Here is a 20,971-nt window from a genome sequence, read left to right as displayed (position 1 = left end):
TTTTTTTTTTTTTTTTTTTTTTTTTTTTTTTTAGTCCACTTACTAAAGGCAGGAGGATATGGAATGATTCAGTGTTCAGTGAGAGAACTAGGAAGAACACCTAGATCCTCTGGGGGGATTGTGCACCCCAATAAAGACAGCTCTCCCCTCATTACCCACCAGTCTCATCTGATCAGCATCCTTAAAGAACCAAATGAGACACAAAAGCTACTCTGGGGCTTGTAGAGGTTAAGCACAAGTAAGAACTGGCTTCCTGGGAACCCATCAGGTTGTGAAAGCAAAATAAATAAATAAATAAATAAATAAAGAAATAAAACTAGAAGGTGTATATACATTAGAAAGGGATCTCTGTAACTGAAAATGAAGGGAACTCATATGTGTCAACAGGGTGCTGCCAAAAGGCAAATCGTTGTTCTCTCTTGATGAATCTGAAGAAGGAAGTCCTAATTTGATTCAGATGGGCAGTATTTATGGAACAGAATATAAATCCTTCACAGGCCCACACCATATAGTCCTCAGAATATGTTCCAACCAGGATGTATTCAGAAGTCTCTTGGAATACTTCAAAGTACTTCTCAAGGCTGGACGGGAAGGGAGTTCTTGAAGGTTCTCCTTTTCCCATCTGAATTTTGCTGATGCTGGTTTTTAATTCATCTGAAAGTTGCACTGTTTATGTGTGTTGATTGAGGTGGTGAAAGCCAGGGAGACCAACAGAAGAGGGAAGAAAACATATTCTGAACATGTTGGAGAAAGAGGGCAGTCAGGGCAGGGGGAAGGGCTGCCATGCTCCTCAAGGGAAAGGGAAAGGGAAGTGTCTGTATTTGTCCAGCGTCTCCTCTGTGAGACACAAACTTGGGAGGCTCCAATGTGTTCTCCAAAACATCATCTCTTCAGGCCACTTTGCCATTGTAAGCCTGCCTACCACTCTGGGTGGCTGACTTTGGAATTTAAACTTCAGAGATTAGCAAAAGGAGTGAACACCATCTCACCCAATTTGCCTAGATTTTAGAGAAAGAACCAAAGAACCATCTTTAGCATGATGCTAAAGTGCAAGAGCATGCCTGGTCGCTGGTTCTCACTAGTCTGAGAGCAGTCAGGATGGCTGGTGTGATTTCCAGCTCAATGAAAGCAGCCCCTTCCTCTCATCTCTAACCAAGAGTCAGAGCAGTGTTTCTTAACCTCATTTTTTTTTTAAATCACTCCATAAGTAGCTTTTTAAAAACACTTTTGTCCTAATAGGCTTCTCCTCTCCCCAAGACATTTTAATACCATGATAGTGTCCATCTGTGTATCATGACCCTTTATGAACCATTGTAATAATCTAATATTTTCTTATGCTGTTAAGAGCCAATTTTTGTCCCCTAGGGTTGGTAACATTGCCACTGAGAATGAACGAATGAGGGGATACTCATCTTGTTTTGAAAAGAATTTATATCTGGGATTTATACATTGATTACTATTATTAACTGAACCTGTAGTTTCCTCCTTTGTTCATTAACACAAGAGGAAAGAAGGAAGCAGGATGGGAGGGAAGAAATATAAACAGAGCCTCCAATACCTTCAAAGCATTTTCACATCCATTATCTCATTCATTCCTCCTAAGTCTGGAAGAGAGTATTTTCGTGTTACTTTACATGTTAACTTGGAGGGGCTATGAATTTGCACCAGGTCATGAAACTAAAGTGGCATGCTCCTGCTCTCTGATTTTAAAATCCATATTGTTTCCATTCAGCCACCTCTTTGGTCACGGAGGTTCATGTGGGTAATTATGGCAGTGTGTAGTCATAGCTGATACTTTGTGTATGTGTGTGTGGGGGGGCTCTAGGATGCTTTGCCACTAAGCTACATCTCCAGCTATTTTTACTTTTTATTTTGAGGTAGGATCTCAATAAGTTAGTGAGGACCTCATTACATTGCTGAGGCTGGCCTCAAACTTGTGATAGATCCTTCTGCTTCAGCCTCCCAAGTTGTAGGGACTACAGGTGTGAACCATCAGAACTGGCATAGCTGATACCTGGATGTGAACTGAGCAGGGAAAGGGATGACCTTGCCCTCACAGCTGCTATAATGTCTGAAATTCCCCTTGCTTAGGGGAAGTATCCCTGAAACAGCTTTAAAATGTATTTCTCAAAATGGTAACAAATGCTAAATACTCACAACCCTACAACCTAGGAAAACCCATTGTTTTTATTTTCAATAGTTTCCCTCCTATCTTTTACCAATTTTAGATGACTTTTACCAAGTTGCACTCAGTTTTTTTTTTCACTCATGCACTATATATATTTTTACTAGGTTTCCACACTCCTCTTAATTATCTATTTTAATGTATTGATGGCTATAGTATAATTCATTAAAAATTTCCCTGTTTTGACTATTTAGTTTTTTCCAATCGTTTGCTGTTATGAATAATGTTATAATGAACATCTCCATGCACATAGTTTTTCTTCTTCCTTCAGGATTTATTTCTTCAGTCATTTTTAAGGCTCTTAAAGAAATATCCCCCAAGTTCTCCAGTGGGGTTATACTCCTGTATTGAAGTTACTCAAACTACATATTATTTTAAAGATTTGCTATTTGGGCAGCAAAACAAGTGTCATATGACTGCTAGCTTGTGTTTCTTTGACGGCGTGTGAAGTTGTATATTGTTCTAGAAGCCAAAGTTATTCTTCCAAGATGTCCCTTGGGGACGTCATCACTTCTGACCTCTGTCAAATAATGATCTTTCTGGTTTCTCCTAGGACTCCCTCCCCCACGAGGTCTCAGTCTTCTACCAAAAAGTCAGACCACGCTAAATCTGACCTGGCAACCAATATTTCCAAGCTCAGAAGATGACTTCTATGTGGAAGTAGAGAGGAGGTCGGTGCAAATAAAAAGTGATCAGCAGAATATTAAAGTGCCAGGCAACTTGACCTCAGTGCTGCTCAACAACTTACACCCCAGAGAGCAGTACATAGTCCGCGCCAGAGTCAACACCAAGGCCCAGGGGGAATGGAGTGAAGATCTCATCGCGTGGACCCTCAGCGACAGTAAGTCATTGATGCTTCTCTAGTCACACTTGAACAGCACTCAGCTACTGACATTGGGGCTTAGCTTCTGCCACTTCAAGACTGTTCTCAGCCTCCTTACATCAAAGAAAACATTTGACATTTGTTTTTTTGGGATTGGCTAACTTCACTTAGCATCATCTTCTCTAACTGCATCCATTTACCTGCAAATGCCATGATTTTATTCTCTTTTATTGCTGAGTAATATTCCATTGTCACATTTTTTTTTATCCATTCATCTATTGAAGGGCATCTAGGTTGGTTCCACAGTTTAGCTATTGTGAATTGTGCTGCTATAAACATTGATGTGGCTGTGTCCCTGTAGTATGCTGTTTTTAAGTCTTTTGGGTATAGACCAAGGAGAGGGATAGCTGGGTCAAATAGGCTGATTCATAATGGGTAGGGAGGGGGAGCATGGGAGGAACAGACAAACTCTAGATAGGCAGAGGGGTTGGAGGGAAAGGGAGAGGGCATGGGGTTATTAATGATGGTGGAATGTGTTGATCATTATTATCCAAAGTACAGGTATAAAGACAAAAATTGGTGTGAATATACTTTTTATACAACCAGAGATGTGAAAATTGTGCCCTCTATGTGAATAAGAATTGTAATGCATTCCACTGTCATATATAAATTAAAAAAAGACTATTTTTAGAAATAATAAAAGGTAATTTTTTAGTTAAGGCCAATTAATGTTCACCTAGTCATTTTACTAACCTGCAATACAGAACAAAGCCCATTAGGATTTTCAGTGATTCAGGCAGGAGTGCTAAATTCACCTCTCCTTGTTATGCTTTATTAAGTAGACTAGTAACACGAATAAGGTTTTGTAAGGTTTGTGAGTACATGGATACCCAGTAATGAGGGATGAGTCTTTCTTAATCTTAAAAGCTAAACAACTTACTTGAAAACTTTTTAAAACACAGTTCCTAGAGCTAAAATATATGTATCTGAGAGCATTAAAACCATTTTTTTCTTTCAAAATAGTCTACAGTTCAGGCTTTTCAATATTTCAGATTGGTTATTTAGAATTTGTTACAACTTTGGGGTTTCTTTTAGGATTGAAAGTTTTTATGTCATTATACAGCAAGTGCTGTTTTGCTTCAATGAATTATAACTGTGTCATTACATTTTGGAGGCCTAGGAAAGACGAGGTTCTTCTTGGGCATAACACTACTATAAGTCAGTGTGACGTGGCCCCTTGTCAATCCCCAAAGTCTGAGGCTCTCTTCTTCAGCTGGTTCTCTGCCTCCTCATTAACAGTGTGCAAGCTGGCTCGGTGTTTCTCCAGTCACTCTCTCATGTTGGTGACTCTTGAAAGTCTGACCTGTGTTGCTAGTATTTAGGGTTGTTTTTTGTTTGTTTGTATGTGTGTGTGTGTGTGTGGTGTGTGCACTCGCATTATGTAAAATTTAGAAGTTACAGAATAGTGCAGAGACTAACACAACACACATTCACCATCCAGGTTAACAATAGTTAGCACTTGGTCATGTTTGCTTTTAGCATTTTTTTTGTTGATCTGAAGTCATAAAACAATACAGATATGTTAAAATCCTCTTTGACTGTCATTCCTGTTTCTACTCCCCTCTCTCCAGAGACAACCAAAAGTATGAAATTTTGTCTTTCCTTTCATTGTTATATAATAATATATAGAGATCTATGAGTGTAAATATGCATACAGACTACTCATCTGTTTCTTAATAAACAAGATTCTTATCTGTTAATTTATTTGGATCTGATGTATTCCTTATACACGTCTGTTATATACGACAAGTTATATCATTTATATCTTTCTTTTTAGATGGACATTTAGGTTGTTTTCATTGTTTTACTGTCACAAAAATGCAACTGCCACCTTATTCATGTCTCCATGTGCAGAGGAGGAGCTTTGCTAGGGAACATGTCCGGAAGTGATACTCATGGGCACCACTCAATGTGTACTGTGTCGTGGAGTTTGAGGGCACTGGATTCACATCTCTGTATCTATACTGTTCCCCTGTGTTTATATCACTTAATACTGGCAGCCCTTTTTAGTTTTTCCAATCTTAAAAGCAAAAAAGAAATCCCATTATTAATTTCAAGCTTCATCTCCTTGATGACTAACAAGGTCAAGCACATTTTCTTATGTACATGGGTCATTTGTGTGTTTTTTAAAAAATATACTTGTGGATGTAATTTGTCCATTTGCTATAGATTATATATTTTTACTAATCAGGAAAGATAATCTGTATTCCATCTTGTTTTATGCATTGCTAATATACTCTTCTAATCGTTTATTTTAACCTTATGTATTTATGTCTTTTACCCCGTATATCCTTCACATTTTGATGCACTCAGGCCTGTTAATATTTTCCTGTACAGTTGTACATTTTGGATTTTTGATTGTCTGTTTTTTGTATTTTGGAATCATTCCCTGCTACAAGCCATAAGTATATTCCTTGTATTTTTCTAGTAGTTCTTGTGTTGTGTTTTACATATTTAGGTCTTTAACATATAGGAATATTATTTGAGTATACAGTATATTTTAATATTTTTTTTAAATCTTATTGATTCACATGTGTCCCAATGCCATATATATTGAATAGTCCCCCTAGTGACTTGTGATACTTTCTGTATCATATCCCTAATTTTCATATTGATTTTGATTCTACTTCTAGGCTCTCTGTTCTCTTCCATTGACCTATGTTGGTTACTATATCATTTCCAGCCTGTTTAAATTAACTATATATTTGTAAAGTGTCTTGATAACTGTATGGTGAATTACTATATTCTTTTATAAAATTATCTTATGCTAATTTACTATTCTGTATAAATTTTACCCTCATTAGGATTATGGACTATTGATCATAGGATCAGCATCATATTTATTGAATTAAACAAAAATTATACTCACTGAAAGTAGTATCCTAAGTCATATTTCAGTTTTCTTTTCCTACTCTCCCTTTTTATCCTTTCTTTCTTCTTCCCTTTCTGTCCTTTCTCCCTCCTTTCCTATCATCCTTTTTCCTTTCAAACCATGCTACCGATTTGTCTCTGAATTGGCAATCAACAGCTTCAAAGCAAGTCTGGGTCTTGAAGGTTTCTTTAGGGGTTATGTCACATTTCAAAATTACTTAAAGTCTAATTAATGTTTCCTAAAGTATTTTATAATCCATTTTTTACTCATTTGGGGAACCTAGTAACATGGAGATACTAGTCCCAGGTTCACTGACTCTAAATCAGAGGTTCATTGAGTTATCTCAGAGGATAACTCCTTTCAGGCCCAAAACACATAAACTGTCTGATGTAAATTCATGATTTTTAGTTGGTATCAATATTCATAATTCTTCTAGCAGATGTCAACAGGGCACTGATTACATTTGTGCTCAGAAGACAACTTGTTTATGAAGTTGAATTTTTTGAGGTACAACTACACAAATATTAAACGTGTGTTCATAGAAATCTGGAAATGTTCACATTTCTATTACTCTGTAATCTTCTTGTGGAAAGGAAGGTTATTTTATATTTTTGTAAAAAAAATCCAAAAAGCTAACTACTAGATATAAGGGAGTTCTGACAGACTGTTGATTAATTGTGCTTTGGGTAATTTATCACCTGCGAGACAAAGAGAATAACAATTGGAATGAAAGGCCCAAAATCCAATATCTAATTCTCATAAATTGCCACAGTTACCTAAAGAGCATGACATGGGGAATCGATATGGTAGAAACAGGAAATTTAGAATGAAGAATCTCTGAGGGTTTAGGATAGAAATAGCATGGCTTAGGACACTTCTAAAAGGTTCTTATTTACTTATAACCTTCATATGGGAAGACAATGGTATATGGAATCAAACAGCCTGAGTCTACTAATTGCCAATTAAGGGACCAGTACAAGTTCCTTAAGTTATTGAAGTCAGTTTTCTCATTTCTAAAATTTGAATAAAAATATCAGCACCACCTCTGTACCTGCTGATGTGTTTCTGAAGGTCTAAATGTGGAGGCACATTCTAAACAGTCTAACTTCCCCTGTAGCCTGTGCCCTTTAGGGAGGAGTTACAGTGAGGTTCAGGACTGATTCTGTGCATGTCAAATTCAAACCTAGAAACCTCAAATCTTCTCTCTCTTCTCCTGCCTGTGGTCCTGAATGGAATGTGATCTTACTTTTCCCAGAATCCCTGTAGCACTTTGTCTACTAAGAGCTTAACACATTTTCTTATGTATACACAGACTTGCCTTCTATTCCATAAATGAATTTATGGCAAAGACTCATCTGAAGAACCTTCTAAAATGCAGATGTTGGTCCCAGACCCACTGAATCTGAATCCAAGGCCATGTGACACATTGTATAAGACTACAGACAACAGAGCCATATTAACAGAATTGAATCCTACTTCTACTTAATAGCAGTATGACCTTGGCTGAGTCACTTAATCTCTCTGTGATTGAGTATTTAACAGTAAGATAGTAAATGAGTTAATACATAGAAAGATCTAGATGATGTCTGGTACTTTGTAAACACTATGTAAACATTGGCTCATCTATTCTTTTCATTCTTCCCCACATCGAGAAAACATTGTCATAGATTGTAGAGTAACAGAATTTCTGAGGTCTTCATCTAGTATAAGGAGACAAGTAGGTGATAGGTGTGTTGCCATTTCTCTGTCTGTGCCAGTCTTCCCAGTCTGCACAGAGTCTGGTGCCACTACCAGTGGGTTGGAATTACCATCTGAGAAAACACACATTTGCCATTCATGGTGTGTGAGGTGATATGAACTGCTTCTCAAAAGCATGATAATCTAAGAGATGGTGGTATATCTTAATTCTTTTTTAAATTTCCAGTTCTCCCGCCTCAACCAGAAAACATCAAGATCTCCAACATCACAGATTCCTCGGCTGTGGTTTCTTGGACAATACTGGATGGCTATTCTATTTCTTCCATTATCATCCGTTACAAGGTTCAGGGCAAGAATGAAGACCAGCACATTGATGTGAAGATCAAGAATGCCACCATCACTCAGTATCAGCTCAAGGGCCTGGAGCCTGAAACGGCATACCAGGTGGACATCTTTGCTGAGAACAACATTGGGTCAAGCAACCCGTCCTTTTCCCATGAGCTGATGACCCTCCCAGAGTCTCAAGGTAGGTAGAGTGGATCGCATTAGGAAAAAATCCTCAATGGGTTTACCCCATACATGTGTCACAATTCATTTGTCCTAATAGGTTTTATTATCTCTAGATAGGTCCTTAAGATCAAAGTGCACAAGTGAAGGACCCCGTCAGTCCATATTCTATTAAACCTTGAAACAGATTAGCCTAGTGCCATACCCAATCTGACATTCTAAGAATACTCTGAGGAAAAAGAATTTTGATTCTGTGGTGAAAGAAGAGTGAGGAACCTGCTTATGGAAGACAGGCTGATTTGGGCACCTCAGTAGGATCCAAGAACTACCTTCTGTTCTTTTTCAAAATGAATTCTCCTTTTGGCTTGGATAATACTATGCTATTCTGAGTTTTCTTCTACTCTTCTAATCCAGGTTATTAGATCTTCATGTCTAACTCCAACCTCACCCCTGCCTTGGGGAGGGTAAGCTCTTCAAGATTGAGAGAGATCCTCCCAGGGTGCCTAGCACACTGTGCCACTGCTTGTAATCATTGAATGTCATCACATGTAGCAGTGTCCCAACGTGGTCCAGCCTGCCACTGAGGGTCTCCTCCAGGTCTGCACATGGCGCCTCCTAGCCCTCTGCAGTGTACAATGTGTGTAAGGGAGCTAGATAATAGGATTTCAGAAGGAAAGATGAATTGTACAAATTTATAATTTGGATTTTAATCTGTTTTTTACAGAAAGTCTTAGAGAACTAAAAATTTCCTGGTTCTCTTAAAGGTTTGCTTATGGCTTAAGATATAAATGAAGCTGTGTTTTCATTTCTGATTCTGGAACAATTTTGAAATGTCCAAGGAATGGTGCATCTGCCAATTGCAGAGAATTATAGTTTTCAGATCACATTCTTAATAAATGTATCATTTTTATAATTACTATGTTTTGGTAAAATGTCTATTGGTACTAAACCCAAGCTATATATAAAGTACAAAGAAAAAATATTTAAAAACAATAACACAATAAAAAATATCCTCACCTTTCTAGATGTCTTTTCAGGCACAGTACATAGAAATAGAGGAAGATGAGCACAGATAAATACTTCAATTGGGATCATGATCTATGTGTTGTTATTAATAAAATATATTGAGTTAATTGCATTTAAATTTAAATAAGGGAAAGAAGTAGAAAGATTAGATCAGTCTTTAATAGCTTATTTTGACCCGAGCCTTAAATTAAAATTTTCCCCTCCTATCTTATCCCTCTCTCCCTTCTACCATCTTTCCCTCCTTTCCACCCTTGGATATCATCCAGTGTTCTCTCTCAGGTCTTTAAAACAAGGAAAGAAGAAAACTAAACAACTTATACACTCAGCTCTTAGCATCACAGAACATTAAAGCATCCTGGGTGGGGAGATTGAGGCACTCTCTTGAGATCATCCGTCTGGTCAGTCATTCTCACTATTATTCAATATTGTTCATCTACTTGTGACCCTGTTTGGAATTAAAAGTTGAACAAATAGATAATGATTAGCATATTGCTATTTTAGAAGCACACTTTAAATAAAAGGTAACAACCTTGGGGGTCAGACTTATCTTCACTAAATTCCAGAAAATAAAATGATCAGCCCAAGGTCACAGTGGTTCAGTGGCAGGACTAGGGCTTGCTTCACTCCTATTACATGGTGTCTTCTCCCACAGACAGTCTTGGCCCATCTGTCTACCTATCTGACCCATCTGCTTCGCTTCTCTTCTCCTGCACAGCCCCAGCAGACTTGGGCGGAGGGAAGATGCTGCTGATAGCCATCCTTGGCTCCGCTGGAATGACCTGCCTGACGGTACTGTTGGCCTTTCTGATCATGTTGCAGCTGAAGAAGGCAAATGTTCAAAGGAGAATGGCCCAAGCCTTCCAAAACGTGGTAGTGTCTCATCTTCTTCTTAGCTAATAAGTGCAATTCCACATGTAGACAGGACCTTCACTTTAACGATGTGGAACAGGAGACCTTACTTGCAAAGTAAACAATTCCCATAGGCAAGTCTTATGTTCTCTTTGGCTTCCATTATCAAATGGATATATGTAGCATGACTATTTCTTGTTCAAACCAGAATAATTTTGAGAGTAAAGCAGGCACTCTTAATTATGCAGGAAGCTAGGCCTGAAACAGAGCTGCTCTCCATTCCTTCCCAAAATGAGAGGACTGGTTGTCCTAGTGATAAGTTACTTGAGGGAACAATTTTGCAGTAGGATGAGTTGAACATTCTGGGTAAGGAAGGACATGAGCGTAACCAGACCTTACTCAGTGTGACAGGAAATGATGTACTGTCCTAGACAGGTCTCCCCACATGTTCCTATTCTTAGTTCCCATTCCCTCTTCTAACATATCCCTCAATCCCATCATCCCTCACATTTATAAGAATCATACACGTATGCATGCCTCCCATTCCTGTGAACACTCAGCCTGCACTTGGTTTGTAGCACCTGGTGCTGCCTTGTTATTTATCTAGGAATTTTGACCTATAGCAAAGATCTGCCAGGTCATGCTTTACCAATAGCCATTCCACGTGAGTCTTTTATTTATTTATTGGTATATTAAAACCTAGACATTTCTCTAGTTTATGATTTCAAGCTGGGTAAAATTACTTGGTATCTGACTTTATCAGTTCTGTACATAAAACAAGTATAATGCCATGTTTGAAATGAGGTATTCCTTTATGAGCCAGAGTCCCCAAGGTTCCCCTCCATGGAGGTCAGGGGAACTGCACTGTCTGACTGCATGCCAGAGCTGGCTCAACTCTGGCTGTCACTGGAAAGAAAAGACCAAGGGGGTTGGAGTTCTGCAGCTTGTCATGATATCAGTGCTTTGTTAGGATACTGTCAGGAGCCATTTGGATTCAAGAGAATAAGAGACCATGCTGGGTTTTGCTGTAACCAGTATCTGTCCTGAGGCTTAAGAGATTCTAAACTTTTGGATAAGAGAGAATGAGAGTGCCAAGAATAGACCAGGACCAAGATGATGCTAGGAGGGCTCTCATATTCAGTGCCTGTTCCATATAGGATTCCCAGGTTATTTTCCACACCAGAACTGAACACTCATGGCAGATTAGAAAATTCAAGTGTGACCAAATTGGGAATGACCAACCCATGGCATACATAGCTATTCTGTCCTTTCTTGGCTTTTGAGGGCATGGCTAATTGACATGCTTTTCCACTGAGGCCCAGACTTAAACCCACGTAGTGGCTTCTTCAGAGTGGCCTGTGAGATGAAACCAGTTTCCACTTCCATTCTAGAACTAGATATACTGTTTCTTTTTTCACATGGTGTGGATACAAATCAGAAGGCATTCACCTTAGAATAGTACAAAAACAATTTAAAAAAATTATTTTTCCAGCGGGAAGAACCAGCTGTGCAGTTCAACTCAGGAACTCTGGCCCTGAACAGGAAGGCCAAAAACAACCCGGATCCCACAATTTATCCAGTGCTTGACTGGAATGACATCAAATTTCAAGACGTGATTGGAGAGGGCAACTTTGGCCAGGTCCTTAAGGCGCGCATCAAGAAGGATGGGTTACGGATGGACGCTGCCATCAAGAGAATGAAAGGTCAGTGGTTACACAGATAGTCAGCATTTCAGCAGGGTGGGGAGACAACTTGATTTCCTGTTGAAGTTTTTCCGCTATGCCCTTACATATTTTTGAACCAAAAATTGGCCTGTCAGCTGTGCCTGCAGTGTGCAGCTGAAGATGATGCTTCCTTTGAGATGCAGCCTGTGATAGTATCAGGAGGCAGATGTGAAGGTGGGAGTCATTCAACACCAGTGTCATGATTTCTGGGAATTTGGAAACACTGATTCTCTGTCATATTCTGCTAAATTTTGGGGCACGTCATTATTTATCATAATGGATTGGTTTCAAAATTGAGCATGCATCAGAATCACCTAGAAGGTTTATTTAAAATCACTCTGATGAGCCAATTGAAGTGGCACATGGCTATCATTTTAGCAACTCAGGGGACAAGGGCAGGAGGATTCCAAGTTCAAGTCTAGCCTTAGCAACTTAGCAACACCCTAATCTCAAAATAAAAAATAAAAAAGGTTGAAGATGCAGCTCAGTAGTAACGTGCCCCTGGGTTCAATCCCAACTACTGCAAAAACAAAGAAAAATACAAACAAAACAAAACAAAACCCCCCAAAATTGTTGGGCTGCATCTGGGGCAGGGACAAAGAATTTGGATCTCATAATTCCTAAATGATGCTGATCCTATTTGGTGACTATACTTTTTTTTTTTTTGTTTCTTACATACATGACAATAGTGGAGTGCATTACATTTGGAAACTATACTTTTTTGAATAACAATCTCCATGGGTTTTCTGTACCAAAATGTCTGGAGACTGCCGCAGTCTGGCTGGGCACACAATCACGAGCCACCACACAGCTTGTAGATTCAAACAGCAACTCTTTATTCCCGAAATCACACCAGCCGTCTACAATCACGTTCTGGGGAAATCCACGTTCTCTGCCCAAATCCACCTCCACTGGGCTTCTGTCTCCCAAAAAATACTGTCTGAATCCCGTGAGAACTCAAGGGGAACTCAGGCAGCAGGATACGCCCTATTCCCAGCAGGAATAATCTTAAACCTTAAACCTGGAACCTAAACCGGGAACGCCCTAAACCCGATTATCTTAAACCGGGAACACCCTAATCCGCCTTGGTCCTTGAGCAAGGTCGCCTACATTCAATGTCACTGCAACATGGGGTACGCTGGCAAGGAAATTGTCATACCTACTTGGCTAATGGTTCCCAGCAGGAGACATTGTTAGAAATGCATCCACTTGACCTTCCCATACCCAATTCATTCAAGTTTTTTGAATGAATATGAGACTCTGTTCTAAACAGGCTTACTCAGTAGTTCTTACAGCAAGGCATGGTGGTACATGCTAGTAATCTCAGTGATTTAGGAGGCTGAAGCAGGAGGATTGCAAGGTGGAAGCCAATCTGGGAAACTGTGTCAAAGTAAGAAACAAAAAGGGTTGGGGATGCAGCTCAGAGGTAGAAAGGGCCCCTGGATTCAATCTCCAGTAACCACCCCTTCACTTCCACCAAGTTCTTCTGCATACTCAAGTGTAAAAAGCACTGATCTAAAGCCATAAGAACTAAATCCTTTCTAACAGCATCCATCTCAAGACTGTTTGTACCTACCTGTTTAATAAGATGGGATAATAAGTATTGAGGAAGCAGAATGTCTGGCTTACTGGCAGCACAGCTGCCTTCTGTGTGAAGTGGCAGTTTCTGCAGGACTTAACTGTGGAGCTGCCTATTGATTTTACAGCCTATGTGTCCAAAAAGTGGTCCCTTAGAGCAGAAAATGTGATTAACTGTGGTGTTGTGCAGTTCTATGTTGGGGACTCTCTAAGGTCACTGAGGGCTTTCCTTCTTTTAGACTGCAATATAGAACCCAAGATGAGAATTAATTCTAGAGCTTCTTAAATTATCTGCTTTCTGCATTGTTAAGAAGACCACATCAAGAAACAAAACATTACCTATGCTTAGAGATAGTAATGTATTTCTTTTAAAAATACAAACACACACACACACACAAAAAAAAAAAAAAAACAACCTTAATAGCCAGAAATTTTTCTTCTGTTCTGTTACTTTAGTCATGGAGAATTTGTGTAAATGGTGAGAGGAGACAGGGTAGGGTGCAGAATCACATGAAGTCAGTTTGTACTGGGATATGACCCAAGCCTGATTTTCCATCTTATACCCATATGAAGAGGTAAAATAGCTTAATGAGGCAGCAGGAGCAATGCATCCAAGGGTGATTACTGAAGCAAGAGCAAAATTTTCCTAAGACATTGACTCTCTGGGCCAGAGCCACGGTGAGGCTCCTGTGGCTGTGAACAGGGCACTGGACTTGAAATTTCTTGTCAGTTTTATAGGTATCACTAGCCCACCTAAAACGTCACTGCAATTTCTCAGCACATTCAACCATACAGACAGCCACCTGCAGTCTCCCCGTCCCCTACCATGTAATTTTTCCAAAATCAGTAATAATAGCACCCTGTCCTACACTCAAGTCTGATGGGTCAGTTCATGCACCAACCATGCTGGTGGTTTTCCCTCTGGCCAACGTGTGTTGAAAAGACAGGGCAAAAAGAATAGAAAAAAAAAATGCAACTCAGTTTCGTGACTACAGGAATGCCTATAAAATGTCATTGGGATTTGATTTGTTTAGCAAGACTGGTTTGTTAAAAAGTTAAAATTATTAAAGTAAAGCAAGTGCATTGTTGGTGATATTTCACCAAAAATTTGGTTCTCTTCCTTAGCTTTTTGTCTCTAGAAGGCAGATTTAGCTGGAAGAGCTAAAATCTAAACATTGGGTCAGCTCAACCTCTACTGAGTTATTTCATTGAGTATTTGAGAGTTAATCAAGAAAACTTTATAGAGTGGTGGTTCTTATTCAGGTGCAATTTTTTCCCCTGAGTGCCATTTGGCAATGTCTTGTACATTTTTGGTTGGGCTACTGGAATCTAGGGGGTGGAGGTCTGGGTGCTGATAAACATCCTGCAATGCACAGGACAGCCCCTAATGGCAGAAAATTGTCAGCCCTCGGCTGAGGCTGAGAAGCTCTACTTTAGAGCATCTCTTTGTGGGTACAGTTTTCCAGACCTGATGGTGACTGAGTGCACCTGAAGGTCCTGGGGAGCAAGAGGAGACAGTTACATCTGAAAAGGTTCAGTGAAGAAGGATCACAACCCTTGACTTCCTTCCCAGAATATGCCTCCAAAGATGACCACAGGGACTTTGCGGGAGAACTAGAGGTGCTTTGTAAACTTGGACATCATCCAAACATCATCAATCTCTTGGGAGCATGTGAACATCGAGGTAAGGTGCTTTTTTCTTGTTTTTCCTGCCAGGCTATCTTTTTTTTTTTTTTTTTTTGTAAATAGGCACATTCCACACTGAAACTAAGAAAAATAATAATCTTAAGAAGGTTACCTATTAAGTTGCAGTTTCAATTGAATTCTAGTCCTATTAATGGATTGAGCCATGGTTTGCCATCTTTTTTTTTTAATTGTAAAGCTTTATTAAGAAAATTTGACAAGTCAAATTTTCGATACAACAACAACATGTAGGACTTCAGCTTGTCTTCTTTTTGACTTATGATTGTACATCATCTGTTTCCAGAAATTTAACACTCTCTAGGAGAGGTGGAATCTTCTCTTTCACATCAGGGGTCATTTCTACCCTCACCTACAGTCCTTTTCCAGGCAACCAACATCAAGTTCAAGTTCTTCTTCAATTTCAACCACAACTGTTTCTTTTTCTTCTCCTTCTCCTTCTGACTCTTAAATTGGTGGTGGTTCCTCTTGAGGTATATATATTTTTAATCATTGTGCTTTAGAGCAATCACAGGTTTAATTGGGCTGGAAGATTCTTGACCATCCAGATTCTTGACCATCTCCTCTTCTTATGGATCTGGATCTTACTCATATACTGAGTTCACACTGAAACTAGAAATTGTACACTGAAGACTTCCAGGTTGCTAGGTGATAACAGACAATCAGACACAAGGTCAAGAAGGGAATACATGTGGTGGCTATAGCTGAAAAACATAGAATGTGAGGTTAACTGCACCTGCCAATCCCAATTCTAGGCTAGTTTGCCATCTTTTGTGGAGAGGTGCTGAGGCTGGATCATTTGGCCTCTGCAGTGGTCTATTACTGCCCAAAGTTTTCCACAGCTCCTACCAGCCCCATCCTCACAAACCTAGGGGTGTTCTCAACTACTATTACTACTAGTGGGGAGTAGGGTACCGTCACCAGCTGAAAGAGTGCCATGCACAGGTTCTTCTTGTCTGTTTTTTCATTGTTCTTAGAACCCAAGAAAATTGGTAATCTGAATGTTAACACCGTGAATACCAATAATGTAGTGTAATATGAAAGCATTGGTGATACTTAGATTAAATAATGACAATAATAATGATAATAAGCAGCTTATATATGATATTCTTTGTATCCAAAGGGTGTTCATGTTCAATTAGATTGGAGCTTTACAACTATTCTGCATAACACTTTCAAACTTACATTGTGAACTCAAATATTTATTGAGTATTTGCTATTGTGATGTGTGATGAGCTATGGATGAGTAGATTACAATAAAAATCTGAGTTCACCCCTGCATGCTGCATAGGTTTGTAATTCTGAATTTATGCTTAAACTGATTTCCTCATGGAAAAGTTTACTTCCACAGAAAAGCTCCATGCAGTGATTTATAAACTTGACAACCTCTTGTTGGCTTTGCAGCACAAACACCAACAATAGAAAAGTGACTACTTCTATTTCCTCAATTTATTAAACTAAAAATATTAGTACTTTCAACAGTATATCATTTTATGATCCAATAAGGGTGTAATTCTGGAAGCCAGATCATGTCCCTTAGTTACATAATGAAGTAATAACATTTATTTTTGAGTGACTTCCTGAAAACAATAATCAGTGTGGGATTGCAGTGAGTTAAAAAGAAAATCACATCAACAACTGAGAAAAAAATATGTGTCTTAAAATTTTGCTCTATCATCATATTAGCACATAATTCTTCGGCTCCTAAAATTTATAATTCACTAAAGATGTGAGAAAGCATATTCATACCAGAATTTAATTCTATCTTTCCTGATAATACAACAGAATTCAAATTTAGAAGATTTCTTTTTTTGTCAGAATTTTGATTTCTTAGAATAGTTTTGAAGTTCAAATTCATTTGACATTTAAAATTGTTTATCAAAATAAAACCTCCTTATAAAAAAATACACCAGCAAAATTGCTTTAGATTTCACTGGCTTTAAAGAGCAAAAATTTTATCAAAGCAAAAAAAGGAGGGGGGGATGGGAAACCCTTGGAATTAAAATTTAGATTATGGACCATAATTTTTTCTAGGAACTATTGTTTTATTTTTCCTAGTTGGGTTTTCTGGTTTCTTTATGCAACATACAAATTTTGAAACAATATTCTGCTGGCCAGTGGCCTAAATCAGCAAAATGGTGACTTAGGGTTTTGAATGAGTAGAAGGCAGGGGAGAATGCGTGGGTCCTTCCACTGTGAGTATTGTTTTTAATAACCTTAAGGAAAGCTGGAGACAGGCTGGAATAACATACCTGACACATAATAAGTTCTTTACGAATAATTAAAGGTGACTTGAAGAGAATATTCTTGATGTGGAAAAGGATGCTTTGAGTTCATTCTAGTCATATTCCCCAGTGGGTGAAAGCACTTCTGGGTGGCACATTAGTTCACATTGGTAGGAATGGAGAGGAGAGTCGGGGAGAGAAATGCCATGAGTTCTGGCTGCCGGCTTAGAGTACTGTAGGAGGAAGCCACTTATAGTCCCTCATGTCCCCAGCATTAGTAGCTTGGTAGCACTGGATGTGTTTCTTTTGTGTGTTTGTTTGTTTAACCCTTTATTTTACATTTGTTCCAATTAGTTATACGTGACAGTAGAATGCATTTTGACACATCATACATAAATGGGGTATAAGTTCTCATTCTTCTGGTTGTTCATGATGTAGAATCACACCAGTCATGTGGTCATATACGCACATGTCTGATTCATTCTATTATCCTATGTACTATCTACTATCCTCCTGACCCCCTTACCCCACCACTCCCCTCTGCCTAATCCAAAGTAACTCTATTCTCTCTAGCCGCCCCCCCACCCCCAATGTGAATTAGCATCCGCCTATCAGAGGAAACATTCTGCCTTTGGTGTTGGGGATGGCTGATTTCGCTGAGCAAGACATTCTCAAGCTCTATCCATTTGGGGGGAAATGCCATCGTGTTTCCATTAGACAGAAGGGAGTTTGTAAGCAGTTGCCAAGGCCCATAGTACATCTCCCAAATTTCACAACTGTTCAGCTGATGATGCAGCAATGCCCTGGTCCTTTCCCCACAGGCTACTTGTACCTGGCCATCGAGTACGCCCCCCACGGAAACCTCCTGGACTTTCTGCGCAAGAGCCGCGTGCTGGAGACAGACCCTGCATTCGCCATCGCCAACAGCACCGCTTCCACGCTGTCTTCCCAGCAGCTGCTTCATTTTGCTGCAGACGTGGCCCGGGGCATGGACTACTTGAGCCAAAAGCAGGTTTGCTCTGAGGACCCTGCTCTGGGCATCTTTCCTTCTGGAGTCAGGGCTTTCGTGTTTTGCATGATTTTTCTGTCAACCTTTCAATCCCTTCTTACAGTCTCCCTAATTTTATTTTGTTAATATCCCATCTGTTAGTATACAATTCAATGCCCAATAATGACAGTTATTTATCTAGTACATTTCATAATATGTATTTGGTGAGAATCCTTAAATCTTATTTTGGTTTGCCTCTAAATAATGCACAATAGCAAAGGGCACTACATTGTAACTAGAACTTTTAATGACCTGTACTTTTTTTTTTCTGAAATGCTTCTACCAGGATGTGGTAGGGTCATTTGGCACAATATACTATCTGAGACTTTTGGAGAGGTACTTTAAGGGAACTGTATTCTGGTGACTTTTTAAAAATCTCTTTTCATATTATTATTTCTTCTCTGTTTCTTAAACTGGCCCCCAGGGCTTTGTGTTAACATAAGTTAGTGGAAAAGCAAGTATTATGCTGAAAATACATGCTTTTTGTTTGTTTGTTTCAGTTTATCCACAGAGATCTGGCTGCCAGGAACATTTTAGTAGGTGAAAACTACGTAGCCAAAATAGCAGATTTTGGATTGTCCCGAGGTCAAGAAGTATATGTGAAAAAGACGATGGTGAGTTCAGGATAGACGCTGATAACCAACATACTTCCCAAGGACCCTCCTTCTCCTCATGGCACTTCTCTTAGAACTCCAGTGCTCTGTGGTGACTGAAATAGGACTGTATCTTGGCAAATGTTGCCTGGCCCAGCAAGCAATCTCTCAAGTTTTGGTTCCTAAGATGATACGGTCTCCATATGGTCAATGATGGACACACTGTCTCATGTGACTATGTAATTGAACATTCAGACCTTGTGATTCAGGCAGGGTGTCTTGTCTGTATTCAGTCTAGGACCTTCAATGTCTTTGTCTCAACTCTCTGAGGAGCTCTGACAATCTCTTCATGAACAGCAAATATCTCAGAGAAACAAAAACTAACTTCTCCCAAATCAAGGAAATATATTTAATGGGTTCCTAACTCATAAAGAGACCCTGTAGGAAATTTGTAATTTTTTTTTTGTGTGTGTGATACTGGAGATTAAACCCAGGGGTGCTCTACCACTGAGCTACATTCCAGCCCTTTTTATTCTTTATGGCTGTCTCTTTTCTAGGTCAGAAAAATTACTTAGGCTCAGTTTCCCTGATATTGCTCCAGTCGTCAAGTGAAATAGAAGGTCTTTTTTCTTGGTAGGCACCAAATTACCTCTTAGCCAGGCTTGAGTCCTGCATTTATCCTCATATCCAGGTTTCCTTTTTTCTTAATGTATTTATTTTGGGTACTAACAAGATAAACAAGAAACAATACTTGAAGCATTTTTTTTTTAAGGAAGGCACCCATAATTCACTACCTTGACAGCTTTTTATTTTGGGGTTATTCTTTCCACAGTATACCTATTTTTATATAGTCGAAAGCTAGTGAACATAATCATTTTGGATCTTTTTTTTTTTTTTTTTTTGATGAGGGCTTGAAATGGGGTCCCGCTGGCCCTACCCATGGCCCTGCAGTCTTATTACCAGCACTTTCAGAAGCCACAGACACCCCACTGAGGGCTGACTTCCAGACAGTCCTTTCTTTCCAGGGCTATGCAGACTGACCCACTCAATGCAGGTGTTCCTCTGTAAAGAAAGCAGGCCCCATCACTGGACAGTCTAGCCCTCCCAACTCCTATCTCCTTCACAGAATTACTTGCTGCTTCACTCTGGCATTTGGGGGTTGTGGCATCCCAAATGAGGGAATGGAGGGGTTTATACAAGTCCAGTGATGGTTGCTCCATAGACTACATGTTTGGATGCTCTCAGATTCCTAAGACTAACCCTTGTTTGCTTGGAGTTTCATAAAGGACAAGGATTTCTTGGAGAGCTTAGGGATGCTGAGAGGGGCAGAGAATGATCAGGGACCAACTCTGTTTCATAAGAGAAGAGTATTGTGTTCAGTGGCAGCATGGGACTGGGCAAGGGGAAAAAAGAAGGGGAAAAGAAAGGAGAAAAGAGTAGAGAGGTATAAGCTCTTTGCAAGGATGGTGCAGTGCAGCAAGGCACCACTAGAGGGCAGAGTGCCTATCTTCTCTGGTCTAATTTTTTTTTGTAATTTTTTTTATTTGTATATGACAGCTGAATGGATTACAATTCTTTTTTTTTTTTTGATGTTGATCAGGATTTTCTTTGAGTTGAAGTTTTGTATTATATGTCATGTATGTTTTTAAAATAACCATGCAACATTTCATGTACAATTTCCCGTTTTAGTTTCTGTAAAATTGAAGAAGAGGTTACAAACTTGTAAAGCTATTCTAAATGTAGAATCTAGATCTTGGAAATTTTAAATATTTTATACAGTGGTTATCTTACATGATTTAATAGTTTTTTGGGTTTTTTAGTTTTTAGCAACTTGTCTGAGTGTTTTATTTTTTTTTTGTTTTATTTTTTTTATTGTTGGTTGTTCAAAACATTACATAGTTCTTGATATATCATCTTTCACACTTTGCTTCAAGTGGGTTATGAACTCCCATTTTTAGCCCATATACAGATTGCAGAATCACATCAATTACACATCCATTGATTTACATATTGCCATACTAGTGACTGTCGTGTTCTGCTACCTTTCCTATCCTCTACTATCCCCCCTCCCCTCCCCTCCCC

The 20,971-nt window shown here is 39.1% G+C and overlaps 1 protein-coding gene across 4 annotated transcripts in view; it reads left to right on the top strand.

Annotated features, from left to right (window-relative positions):
• The window catches only part of Tek (TEK receptor tyrosine kinase), a 113,211-nt gene that overhangs the window by 79,514 nt on the left and 12,726 nt on the right, over positions 1-20,971 (top strand). For 2 of the 4 annotated variants that reach the window (XM_015492476.2, XM_015492474.2), the window contains 7 exons: positions 2,739-3,026; positions 7,865-8,164; positions 9,887-10,041; positions 11,513-11,723; positions 14,896-15,006; positions 18,070-18,260; positions 18,797-18,910. In XM_015492476.2, the coding sequence (XP_015347962.2) occupies positions 2,739-3,026; positions 7,865-8,164; positions 9,887-10,041; positions 11,513-11,723; positions 14,896-15,006; positions 18,070-18,260; positions 18,797-18,910 (1,370 nt within the window). The remainder of the gene's footprint in view (positions 1-2,738; positions 3,027-7,864; positions 8,165-9,886; positions 10,042-11,512; positions 11,724-14,895; positions 15,007-18,069; positions 18,261-18,796; positions 18,911-20,971) is intronic. The other 2 variants (XM_015492477.2, XM_015492475.2) reach the window with 1 other exon arrangement.

Source organism: Marmota marmota, unplaced genomic scaffold, assembly GCF_001458135.2.
Source record: "Marmota marmota marmota unplaced genomic scaffold, marMar, whole genome shotgun sequence".
NCBI lineage: Eukaryota > Metazoa > Chordata > Mammalia > Rodentia > Sciuridae > Marmota > Marmota marmota.
The sequence above is the reverse complement of the archived record's forward strand: the minus strand, read 5'-3'. Positions and strand labels throughout refer to the sequence as shown.